Genomic DNA, 13,557 nt, shown 5'->3' on the forward strand with positions numbered 1-13,557 from the left:
ACCCGTCCCTTCAACCACCGTCTGCCCCACCTGTGATAGAGGTTGTAGGTCCCACATTGGACTCATCAGTCACCTGAGAACTCATTTTTAATGTGGAAGCAAGTCATCCTCGGTTCCGAGGGACTACCTAAGAAGGGAAGAAGAATGGAGTCAAGAGAGTGGGAGGTGGGTCTCATGGACAAGGTGAGCTCAGAGAGGTAATGAGTGGTGGAGGGGGGCGGGGAGAGAAGATAGGTGAGAAATTAGAAAATCATGCTGGTTCAGGGCTAGTGCAGGTGGAAACCTTGGGGGAGATTTGGCTTGGTGGGCAAAGGAAAGGGAGGGATGCAACAATGGCAGCTGAATAGATGGTCTCAATCTTAGTAACAAAGAAGTCCATGAGCTCCTTTACTTGTTAGAGGTGAAGGTAGAGTGGGCAGGACAGAGGGGTTTAAGGATACATTTGGTAGTGGAGAAAATGACCCAGGGGTTATCTTTGCTTTCCAGGATTATCCTGGAGCCGTGATCGGTTTTGCAGAGGAGAGTAAAGCCCGATAGTGCTTGATATGCTCCAGCCAGACCTGGCAATGAATGATTAAATCAGTTGTGCATCAGATACACTCACGTCTGTGCCCCTCGGACTTGAGGAAGCGAAGATGGAGACCAGGTAAATTGACCAGGCTGAGAGTAAGGATTTCACAGGGGACAAGGGCATCAAAAGTGGAAGTGAGCAATTGTTTGTGCAAAACCATAAAAAGTGAGTCTATGGTGCCACTGAAATGATGATCGGATCCTTAATATCTCCAATGGCAGGAGAACTGTGCATCTGCTGTTGAGTGCACACTAATAAAGTGCATTTGGAGGCATTATACTGAGTACATTGAATGACTTTCCCATAACGTAATGTATCCCCCACAACTCTAGTTCAATAAGTAATGGTTAACTGCATAAAAGCGACAATGTAGGCAGGAGGAGCACTGTGACGTGTGGTTGGCGGTACTCTGTGGATTCCGGTTGGGTGCAGAATATTCAGGTGCAGCTGTGACAGCTGTTGTGCTTTTGTGGTGATGCCGTGTTTGTTCAGTATTCCATAATTTGCACTTAGATCATCAGCCTCCAGCACGTCCTTGTCGGGCCCTTACATTGATTAATAATGAGAGGATGAGAGGGAGGAACAGTCGTTCCTGCATCAGAATTAAACGGCTTGGTGACACCCACTCGTTGTGAAAGTAGTGCCTGGAACTGCCTCTGTGAATCACCATTAAACCCAAACACTCACTAAATAACCGAACAAGACCTAAGTTCACTGACTTCAGATGGTGCTTTTGTGGCACAGTCCAAACAATCGCAATCCTCTTACTCTAAACTAATGTGGTGTCCCCCTCACACAGTGGGGAGGGTGGGATTACCGAGGTACTTGCCCCAAGTCTCTGTCAGGCTTCTGGAGATCAGCTGAGGTCTGTAGGAAAGCAGGCTCCAGCTCCCACTCAACCTGGCAGCATTTAAAGTTGGTATTAAACAGCTCCTTCCAGGTGGTCGGACCCTGGGTTAAGGAACGCGTTGCTATTGTCAGCCCCACAGCATGGTAAAATCTGCATGTTTTCAACAATAACAAACGTGGGCTTTGATATTTAAAAACACTCTGCCTGTTAACATTTACTTCTGTCCACTCAAAATCTTTCCGGTGAAATGTACCATATAACAGTGTTGGAAGGGAGGATTGCATCAAGTGAAGGTGCAGGGCACAAAAATAAACATTGCAAAGGTCTGATGGACGAGGAACGTGAAAGAAAACCTAAAAGGAAAATAGAAGGGGCGAAGAAAAAGATAGAAGAGAAAGCTTTCGGACTCCCCACTCTGCGGTGCACTGGTGCTGGACCCGAACATCGAACATTAGCACCATTGAGAGCAATTTCTGTTTTTGAGTTTCCCATCTTGATGGAGGTGGAAATATTGACCGAGGCTGCCGGGTGCGCCAATGCAAATATCTTGCAACTGTTCGAACTTTGCATATTCAAAGCTGAATGGTGTAAGCGTGCGAGGGTGAAAGAGTTAATTTCGTATAGGTTACTGCCCCGCCCACAACATAACAGGAAATGAGTTCTTTGTCAGACGAGTCCCAGTCTGCAAATGAAACCAGTCCAGACAAGGTGACAGGCTTGAGAGGTGGTTGGCGTGGGTTAGGCAACCGGGAACTTGCACTTTCCGATTTGCCACAGGGATTCTTCACTTGAAGTTATACAACCAGTCCACGCTGTCAGTGCTTCGTTGTACTGAAGAAAAAGGAGCCTTTTGCAGGTAGGGAGTAACGTGTAACAAGCGCAGGTTCGCCCTGTTTATTAATGTACGAATTGTACTTGCGTACGAAAGTTAAGTTTGGGTACTGCATAAAACAAAACTCACACGCTGCACAACTGTGTTTAGTTTTACAGTTTTAATTTGTATTTCTCATCTTTTTTTACTTACCACCTCTCTGCTGCGAGCGATGATTTGTGGAAGGCACAGTTCGACAGGGAGTATTTGGCGGCCCTTTGGCTTCTCACCCAAGTGGCCCTTCTGTATGTAATCCTGGACAGTGAACATTGGTAGGCCTATTTAACTGGAGGAGCCGCCAACCCAACTGCTCTCATCGAGGGAGATTTCTTCCGTGTGCTAGGAGTATTGAAACTGTAAACGCATTCTTTATAAATGCATTTGCAATTTCACTGCATCCAGTGCGCAGATAAAAAAAATCCCTCAGGTGACTGCTCAGGTCGTTCCAGCTAAAGTCGCTGAACAGCGATCAGCAGCAGTTGGTATGTTTTCCCCTGTAGCTAGGGCAGGTTTACTGCTTTGACTGCCACCACAGCTAAGATCGGCTGAGTCTTCACAGACCAGCAATTGAGTCTAGGACCCTCCTCCACATAACCCAGGCTGGCACTCCAGTACAGTTCTGAGGTAGAGCTGCACTGTTGGAAGTGCCGTCTTTCGGATGAAACACTAAAGCAAGCCTGGTTCTCCCTGGTGTCCTGGCCAATAGTTATCCCTCAACCAACACCAATAAAGCAAATAATCTGGTCATTATCACTTTGCTGTTTGTGGGACATTGCTGTGTGTAAATTGGCTGTTGCCTTCCCTACATTACAACAATGATCACACTTGAAAAGTACTTCATTGACTGACTGTAAAATGTTTTAATGCGTCCTGAGGTCATGAAAGGCGCTATATAAATGCGAGTTATTTTTTTCTTTCTTATATGATAGGGTTATTCCCAAGTCCTTGGCAGATCCTTTTAAGGCTGTGGTTTAAAAGGCAGTATGTGCTTGATACTTTCAGTATTCCTCCATTTATTAAAAAAAAAAAAAAAAAAAATTCTAACTGCAAATGGGTACAGCAAGTTCCTTTTTAAAAACTAGTATATTCCTACTGATCTACTGGAAATCTACTCTACATGTTGACTTATTTGGATATCTTGTGGAAAAGATTATATTGCGGGATGGTGTTGTTACATTAGAGAATGTTCTGGGGAGACTTTGCTCAATTTTATCTGTTTAAAGTCTATTTCATATTAACTCTATCAGTATGTTGGATGTATACACTGCCTGCTTCCGATCCTTTAAAAGGCAAGACACCTCTGACATAAACACAATTCAGTGGAAATGAACACTGGTCAGTTTAAAAAAAAAAAAAAAAAGTTGTAAATTTAGTGTTGCACCAGCCAATACAAGTGAATCTTTAGTTCAGCTACTTAAAGTTTCATATAATGTGTGACAACTTTTGCAGAAATTAACTGGGCAGAACTTGCCATCAAAAATTACTCTCAATATGAACTTTGTGATTACTGTTCACCTTGTTGAACAGAACGAAAGTCACAAAATAATGTGTATGATTCTGTGACTTGTTAAAAGAAGAGAATGATTACAAGTTAGAATTTCTCCAGCTGACAGAAGAATCTCAAGTCTTTTAGTCCATAATGCCAATTCTGGCAGTAGACTAATTCCTAGGTAGCCTTATCCATTATCCTCCCATTCATTCACATTACCATTGGTCACCATCTTGCCTTAGAGTTAAGCTTCCACTCTATATTCTGAAACAGACATCTTTGTCCACAGTAAGTTCATACATCGCTCACCCCTGTTGCCTACGTACTGGTTAATTTCCTCAAAGAATTCAATTAATGTGCTATTCGATTTATGTACTATTTTCTACAATTACTGAGGGTTTTTTGGGATTCAGTGGATTTTGTTGCAACTATGATTGCAGACAGATTTATGAAAAGTGGGTACCTTCGTAACATGCATATCTAGATTTAGGATTGAACAAAATGTACAGTGGTTAGCTTTATCCTATTTATATTTGTATTGGTTTCTTGTACACTCAAATGCTTATGAAGTGGATAAAATATTAAAATTAATTCACTGATTCTACACTCCCTATAGGGACTGCAAGTTAGTGAGAGTACTTTGACCTTATTGATGCAGCCTGTAGACAGGGTTACATTTCTCCTCTTCAGATAACTTTTTATGTGTTGTGGTGTAATAGCTAGCAGTGAGTTAAGGCATTAACTGGATCAAGCTGCAACAGAAAGAACTCTGAATGACTTTGGAAACAAAGGAAACTACGAAGGTATGAGGAGTGAGTTGGCTATGATAGATTGGGGAGCTTCATTAAAAGGCGTGACGGTGGATAGGCAATGGCTAACATTTAAGGAACGAATGCATGAATTGCAACAGTTATACATTCCTTTCTGGCACAAAAGGAAAAGCGGCCCAACCATGGCTAACAAAATAAATTAAGGATAGTATTAGATCCAAAGAGGAGTCATATAAAGTTGCCAGAAAAAGTAGCAAGCCTAAGGATTGGGAGCAGTTTAGAGTTCAGCAAAAAAGGACCAAGAGATTGATTAAGAGGGGGAAAATAGAGTGAGAGTAAACTTGCAAGGCACATAAAAGCAGATTGTAAAAGCTACAAGTATGTAAAAAGAAAAAGATTAGTGAAGACAAGTGTAGGTCCCTTACAGTCAGAAACAGGAGAATAATGTGAAGTTATCCACTTCGGCAGGAAAAACAGAAAGGCAGAGTATTATTTAAATGATGATAGATTGGGAAATGTTGTTGTACAGAGGGACCTGGGTGTCCTTGTACACCATTCACTGAAAGCAAACATGCAGGTGCAGCAAGCAGTTAGGAAGGCAAAAGTTATGTTTGGCCTTCATTGCAAGAGGATTTGAGTACAGGAGCAAGGATGTCTTACTACAGTTATACAGGGCCTTGGTGAGACCACACCTGGAGAACTGTGTGCAGTTTTGGTTTCCTTACCTAAAAAAGGATATACTTGCCATAGAGGGAGTGCAATGAAGGTTCACCAGACTGATTCCTGGGATGGCAGGACTGTCGTATGAGGAGTGATTGGGTCGACTATGCCTGTATTCACTAGAGTTTAGAAGAATGAGAGGGGATCTCATTGAAACGTATAAAATTCTGACAGGGCTAGACTGACTGGATGCAGGGAGGATGTTTCCTCTGGCTGGGGGGTCTAGAATGAGAGGTCACAGTCTCAGTATATGGGGTAGGACATTTAGGACTGAGATGAGGAGAAATTTCTTCACTCAGAGGGTGGTGAGCCTGTGGAACTCTCTACCACAGAAGGCTGTGGAGGCCAAGTCACTAAATATATTTAAGAAGGAGATAGAAAGATTTCGAGACACAAAAGGCATCAAGGGGTATGGGGAGAGAGCAGGAATATGGTATTGAGATAGAGGATCAGCCATGATCATATTGAATGGCGGAGCAGGCTTGAAGGGCCGAATGGCCTACTCCTCCTATTTTTCTATGTTTCTATGACTGATGTTTTTGCTATAATAACATTTATTTTCTAGCTGTTTGAAGAAAATTGATTGGATTCTTTCAATAAGAGCCATCTTGCTATTTTGTGACATTACAGACTGCATCAAACTGGCTAAATACTAGTAGACATGGTGTAGTGCCATATGACTCGGACAGAACTTATTATTTAGATGCAACTTCTATTCATTGGGGATTCATCTTATCTCTTCTCTTCCATGATCTTTTACTTTCCTCTCATCTTTTGTTCATTGGATTTTTGAGGATCAAAGGTGTCTTCATCTTGCATGTATGCATATTTCACTTTTCCTGTTTGCTCCTCAAACTGAAGACATGGGACAAATCTTCCCCTTCTGCTTCAACTATTTCTTCCTCAAGAGTTTCTGAAATGGCTGTTGTTAGATTTGATTTGAACTGATCCAGTAATGTCAGACTCTGCTCCTCAGTGGGCAGTCTGTTTTTTGAAATCTGTCTTCGCAATTCTTCACATTTCTTCCTTTGTATTTAAATATTCTGCCGCTGCACAATTTGGAGCCTATTCAGTTTCAGAGCCTGTAAAGCAGAAACAAAAAGCAGCTGTAATAGCAATATTCTTCCACAAATTTGGTTGTTCCCTGCCCCCCCCCCCCATAATTACTCCTTCCATGATCAGAGAAAGCAATATACATTCTCTAAGCAAGTATAGAATAACTCCAATTTTATTTGTTCCATTTTTTTAAATATACAGTGAATGCACTGAGGACAGTAGAAGAAATGTGTGTAAATAAAAGACATTAGAGGTGTAGAAGCACAAGGCATGTCTTTATGTCTTGTGATACCAATTTAATACTGTGAACTATTACACAAGTTTATTAATATGGAATTGTAACAAGTTGCCTGAATAATGAGTCATTTTGATTTTTTTCAACTGCTCTATTTTCTTGCGTCAGCTACCCAATTTCAGATGTTCCTGGTTATGCATTAATATTTCCCAGCAAGTATGTTACAGTCCTTAGCATACTGAGCTAGAACCATGGCTGTAAATCATTCCGCACATATATCTCTAGATTTAATTATGGATATTTTTGATTATCTTGTTTATTATCTTCGATTGAGCTATTTTTTTCCCCCAAAATAGACATGTGTGGACAAAAATGGTTTTGGACCATTAAAAGTTTTAGATCAGTCTAATTCAGAACAGTACACTTAACTGGATCATGAATGTCTGAATTATGAGGATAGTTTGCATAGGATTCCCTCGAGTATAGATGATGAAGAGCTGCTATAATTGAGGTGTTTAAGATAATCAAAGGATTTGATAGGGTAGATGGAGAGAAAGTATTTCCTCTGGTGTTGAGTTCAGGACAAGGGGAATAACCTTAAAATTAGAGCTAGGCTGTTCAGGGGTGATGTCAGGAAGCACTTTTTCTCACAAAGGGGAGTGGAAATCTGTAACTTTTTACCCAAAAGCTGTTGAGACTAGGTCAATTGAAAATTTCAAAACTGAGATTGATGGATTTTTGTTAGGTAAGGATATTAAGGGATATGGATCCAAGGCGGGTAAATGGAGTTAAGATGCAGATCAGCCATGATCTCATTGATTGGTCTAACAGGCTCGAGGGGCTAATTGGCCATTAAAACCCATCCATCAGCAGCAGTACACAACCCAGTAAGTAAAATGCAGCATTGACATAGCCGTTGGCTGGAGTTCAACTTTATCACCATAGTTACTGAGTAACAGTTATCACTTCAAACTGGATTTCTTTATTAACTGACAAAAGATTCAACAGGACGTTTGGAATAAAGGTGTCTAATATCTATCTCCTAATAATTTGTCCTCTCTAAAGAGATTGTCCAGGAGACAACCTTCAACTCAATAATTATGTATTAGTACCAACTTGGATTATCTGGTCAGTTGTTTTAATAGTGTATTTTGGGGGAGTGAGGAGGTGAACCAGCCTATATCTTCTCTTGTAGCCGCAGTGTTGATATGGCTGATCCAGTTCAGCTTCGGTCATTGATAATCCTCAGGAAGCTGATGATGGGACACTTGGCAATGGTGGTGCTATTTGAATGTCAAGAGTGGATGGTTAGCTTTCTCGTGTTCGAAATGGTCATTACTCACTTGTGTGACATGGTTGTTACCTGCCACTTCTCTTCCCAAGCGTGGATGTTATCCAAGTTCTTCTGTAGGCTGTTATGAGCTGTTTTGTTATCGGTGGAGTTGTGAATGGAGCTGAACACTAGAATCATCAGCAAACAGCCCCACTCCTGACCTTATAATGAAGGGGAGCTCATAGATGAAGCAGATTAAGATGATTAGGCCGAGGATACTTCTCTGCTGAACTCCTGCAATGATGTTCTTCTATAATGTCCTCAAAGAAGTCAAGGACGATTGTCAGGCTGAATTTATCTCTTTAAAATCCATGCTCGTCGTTTCTTATTCTTAGCTCAGTGGTAGCACTCTTGCCACTGAGTCAAAACGTTGTGGGTTCAAGCCCCATTCCATAGACTTGAACACACAATTTAGGCTGGCACATCAGTGCAGTACTGAGGGAGTGCTGCACTGTCAGAGGTGCTGTCTTTCAGATGAGACGTGTGAAACCGTGGCCCTGTCTGCCCCCTCCAGTGGATGTAAAAGATCCCGCAGCACTATTCGAAGAAGAGCAGGGGAGTTCTCCTGGTGTCCCGGCCAACATTTTTCCTTCAAGCGACACCCAAACACTGAATATCTGGTTATTGATCTCTTTGCTGTTTGTGGGGCCTTGCTGTGTGCAAAGTGGCTGCTGCGCTTCCTACAACAGTGCGTACATTTTAAAAGTACTTCATTGGCTTTACAGTGCTTTGGAAGGTCCTGAGGACTTGAAAGGCACTATATAAATGCAAGTTCTTTCTTTCTAAGTTAATATTATAGAACTACTCCTCCAGTGTATTTGCTCCAGCCTACCCCTTAAGATAATTTCCATCATTTTATATTTTATTAGCTTAATAGGCCTTTAGTTGCCTGGGTAAGTTTTGTAACTTTTTAAAATATAGATACAACATTTGCCTGTCTTCTAATTTGAAACCTCACTAGTGCCCAGGGATTTCTCCATGAGAATAAGGAGTATAGTAAGTAAGCCCAGAATATTACTGCAAATTAAGGCAAGAAAGTGGAATCAGAGGACATGTAAAATTAAGACAGATATTTGGAAGAACTCCGTCTGGTCCAAATAAATTGGCTCAATCTCCTCAGGGTGTGCGTGCGCATGCGTGCATGCGTGTGTGTGTGTGTAGCTTTGGTTTTGCAAGAACTAATTTATTGATGTACCCACAATTTACATGAAGTCATAGGAAACCTTGTAAACATGTCACTCTCTCTATAAAAATGCTAAATGGCTTTAGTTTAGGAAAAAAAATATGTACAGGCTTATATAGTTTGTTGACGTTATTCTGTAAAAAACACAAGATTTACACTGGAGAGAGAATAGGCCACTACAAGGCCCATTCCTTCCATTGGGAGAATGTGGGTAATAAGAACATAAGAATTAGGAGCAGGAGTAGGCTATACAGCCCTTTGAGCCTGCCCTGCCATTCAATAAGATCATGGCTGATCTTCGAACTCCACTCCGCTTTCCCGTCTGATCTCCATATGCCTTGATTCCCCTAGCGTCCAAAAATCTATCTACCTCAGCCTTGAATATACTCAATGACTGAGCATCCACAGCTCTTTGGGGTAGAGAATTCCAAGGATTCACAACCCTCTGAGTGAAGAAATTCCTCCTCATCTGTCTTAAATGGCTGACTCCTTATCCTGAGACTATGCCCCCTAGTTCTAGACTCTCCAGCCAGGGGAAGCAACCTCTCAGCATCTACCCTGTCAATCCCGCTCAGAATCTTATGTTCCAATAAGATCACCTCTAATTCTTCTAAACTCCAGAGAATATAGGCCCAATCTACTCTCTCTCCTCATAGGACAACCTTCTCATTCCAGGGATTAATCTAGGCCTACCATTATCTTCCACATGGTGGGCCCGGGAAGTGGTGGTAAGTGATAAGCCAACAAGAAGAAATCCCCCAGGGACCCAGACCCTGCCCCACCCCACCCCCGCCATTTGCACTATGGAAGGAGCAGACAGCAGCAGTCATGGTAGAGGCAGGGCGGGAGATAAAATCCTGCTCGTGATGGTGAGGTGGCGGTAGGGCTCACCACCTGAATTTTCACTTATCCTCCACTGCGGATAAGAATCCCGGCCATAGTGTCTACTGATTTGCTGTAAGCTTTCTACGAGAAGTGAACATTGCAGGACTTTGAATGTTTCATTGACCCAATTTCACAGTTATTGTGTATAAGTTGCGGATGTGTACTGTTTTAGTTTAGACAAGGTGTCTGTTCTTGATTAATAATAATCCCCTAATCCCAAAGCAGTGCTTGAATTTGTTTCACCCACTCCCTGTAGGAAATAGGAGACTGCCGGAGGTGCCGTCTTTCGGATGAGATATTAAAGAGGTCCCATCTGCCCTCTCGGGTGCATGTAATAAATCCAATAGCTCTATTTTGAATAAGGGTAGGAGAGTTCTCTGCGGTACCCTGGCCAATACTTATCCCTCAATTAACATCATTTATCTCCATGCTGCTTGTGGGACCTTGTGTGCAAATTCACTGCCGTATTTCCTACATTACAACAGTGACGACACTTCAAAAGTACTTCATTGGCTGTAAAGTGCTTTGGGACATCCTGAGGTTGTGAGAGGCACTATATAAATGCAAGTTCTTTCTTTCTTTTACATTTATTGCTCTTGCAAACTCTTCACTTCCCCGCCTTCTGTCTTTTGCCAGGATACCCCTGGGTGGGAGGCTTTACCATCTGTGATGGATGAGGGTCCCTAGGGGAAAATGCTGTATTCAGGGATTTTTCATGCCACCCTGGGAGCTGGGTGCATAGTATGAGTATCCGTATGAGTACTTGTGCCACCTCACTGGGCTTTTCTGCCAATTATCCATAGTTACTGCCAGAAGTTTCAGTATTTGAAAGGGCTGCTCGCTAACCTCCCCGCTCTTGCTTATTTTCAGTCACCCCGTGTGCAGGATGAGTCGGTTGGCCGACTTCCTGGTGGATCTATTCCTTGGCTTGGGAAAACCAGCCATACACAAGTCCAAGCTGCAAAGGATCACTGGAGAGAGTCTCTCCAACTGCTGACACATGTTTAGAGTTTTAATATGTGCCTTATTAATCATGGCACAGGTTAATAGATAAAGTATACTTACTTAGAAATCACTGAGTTTGATTCAGTTAGAGCAGTCGATGTATTCAACTGGCAATGTTGATTCGGTGGACAGTGGGTGGGGTTCATTTAATTTTAAATAGGGTTTAGCTCAGCGAGTAGCTTTTGTTTGTTGAGGTTTGTGGATTTTCTGAGATTAAAGCTTAAATTTTAGATTAATATTCCTTTTCTCTTTCAGAATATAGCCTCTGACTGGAGACGGTCACAAGACTGTAAACAGGAAGCAACTTAAAGAAGGAACCAAGAATCAGGCAGGCGATTAGAATACTTGATAAAGCTCTGCTGGGATCTTCACTGATGCATTCAGCTTGTTGGATTGAACTCCAAGCATGATATCCCAGTGACACTGAGTCAAAGTGGACACTGAGTCTAGACCCCTGGTTACAGCAAGCAGAAAGTGGTAATGCAGGAAATGCTAAAACAAGTCTCTGGTCCCCCTACTTTCACCTCGGCAAATCCTTTCCGGATCCTGAACAAGGGACCTGACTATTTTCGAAAGCAGATGGAGAGCAGTAGTCGGAAGCCAAGCGCCGTGGAGCGACTGGAAGCCGATAAATTAAAATATGTGAAAAGCCAGCAAGTAGCGAGTACCCGACAGGAGCCAGTGAAGGCAAGTGAACCCATCCTGTCTCCAGCTGTCAGGCGGACCCTCCACAGCCCCAGAAAAACCTCCAGTGCTGGGGCCCGCAGGACAGAGAACACTGATTGGAGAGGAGCCTTAAACCTGGAGACTCTGAGAAATTTAATCCACATCTATGAGACACCAAACCCGCCAGTGAACCAGCCAGGCTCTGCAGAACGGGCCACCAATTCCAACTCTGGAAACTTGCAGAGCCGCGATGACCTGAAGCTTGGGAACAGCCTCAGGCCCGAGCTACACAGCAGCGTCTTTGTGCCGGCTCACAATGCAGCAGTGAGACGGGTGGATGTGCGCCCCAGTGTGAGCAGGTGTGTCTGGAGGCCACCATGTCCCCCTCTGGCCAAGTCGAGGCTTTCATCTGCTACCAGTTCCAGGGGCTCACCAAGGAAAGCCTGCCCGGAGCTGGCTGCCCGGCAACAGCTCTCACTGCACCGCTCCAAGTCTGACCTGAGTGACCGCTACTCCCGAGTCAGTGCCAACTTGGAGCGATTCTTCAACTACTGCGGCTTGGACCCTGAGGAGCTGGAGAATGCGGGGATGGAATGCTTGGCCCGAGCCAGCTCTGACATAGTGTCCCTCAAGCTCCACAGTGCTAGCAACCGCAGCTCTGAGTACGGCCGTTCCCAATACAGCAACGCAGTTGAGGAGAGGTCGAGCGAGCGCATCCCGTATGGGATCTCCATTATTGAGCGCAATGCCAGGGTCATTAAATGGTTGTACAGCTGCAGGGAGGCCAAGGAGTCACAGAGGGTGTCGCCCGTATAAGGGAGGAGGTCCTGGAACAATGGAGAAGTAGGAACTGAGACTCCATGATCTTGTCTTTGATGTTGGATTCATGATTTCATTGAGACATTTAAACTCAAACTGTATTTGCTTATTACTGCCACCGACTGTGCCCAGTGGTAATTTTTAAAGAGCTCTCCTTTTGGAGTGTGTTAACTGTGAAAATAAGACTCTACAAATTAAAAACTTTAAATTGCAGTGAGTGTGTTCTCAGCCTGTTGGATATTAACTGAATAGAACTGGATGAGTAATGTGATTTAGCTCAAAAACATGCTGAAGATCTTCAGGAATCCAGTGTTTATACTGATCATGTGAATGAAATTAGCACTAAACCAAGAAATTGGACCAAGTTTATTACATCAGATTTTATCTGAATAAGTTTGGCTATTTTCAGGTAAAGAATACATACAAATATACTTCTATCTGGTAAGTTTTTATTAAAGCTTAAGAGTAGTAAATAAGACCGTGTATGCTAGAAATGTACAGCTGGTCTATTGGCATCTGAGAGAAAAGACCGGATAAGCCTTGGGTACAAACCCTCTGAGTAGATGAAGGGTTTCTACCCCAAACATTAATATCATTCCTGTTTCAGATATTGAGAGACCTGCTGTGTTTCAGATTTCAAGCACTGGCATGTTACCTTTTTATCTGTACTGTAAATGTTGTACTTTATCTAGAGTTGAAGGCTACTCTACAAATCCTTTCCTGTCACATGCATCTCACATGAGGAGGCTAGTTTTGTTAATTCTGTATCTTTGTGAATTTTGTATATATTTAAAGATTGCAATTTGATATTTTGCTACTGTTTTTTATCAAATGTCAATAAATGTAGGATTGAATATTCAATATTTTGAGTTTCATCTTTGCAGAGTATACTTGATATTCTGTGTAAAGGAATTTGAGTATCTGAATTTTAATCAACACTATCTGTCCATCTAATTTCAGCCTACCAGTTCAAACCAGCTTTGTATTGACCAATAAAATAATACCAAATGTATTAAAGGATCTGGTCATAGGAGACTGCTTTTAAAAAGCTTCATGTACAAAGAGCCCAGAACTAATAATCTAGAGAGCATGAGTTTTAAATCC

The 13,557-nt window shown here is 42.5% G+C and overlaps 1 protein-coding gene across 1 annotated transcript; it reads left to right on the forward strand.

Moving 5' to 3' along the window:
- Window positions 1–1,368: 1,368 nt before the first annotated feature.
- On the forward strand, window positions 1,369–13,314 carry LOC147108676 (protein FAM110B-like). The gene is made up of 2 exons (XM_086005374.1): window positions 1,369–2,277; window positions 11,224–13,314. The coding sequence occupies exon 2, from the start codon at window positions 11,449–11,451 to the stop codon at window positions 12,448–12,450; it is 1,002 nt and encodes a 333-aa protein (XP_085861500.1). The 5' UTR covers window positions 1,369–2,277; window positions 11,224–11,448; the 3' UTR covers window positions 12,451–13,314.
- The last annotated feature ends 243 nt before the right edge of the window (window positions 13,315–13,557 follow it).

This window comes from Somniosus microcephalus, chromosome 13, assembly GCF_052327205.1.
Source record: "Somniosus microcephalus isolate GS21.2 chromosome 13, FLI_Smic_1.0, whole genome shotgun sequence".
NCBI lineage: Eukaryota > Metazoa > Chordata > Chondrichthyes > Squaliformes > Somniosidae > Somniosus > Somniosus microcephalus.

Bases quoted from the DNA above. Each gene is read 5' to 3' on its own strand.
- LOC147108676 (XM_086005374.1), top strand. From the start codon at position 11,449: ATGCAGGAAATGCTAAAACAAGTCTCTGGTCCCCCTACTTTCACCTCG.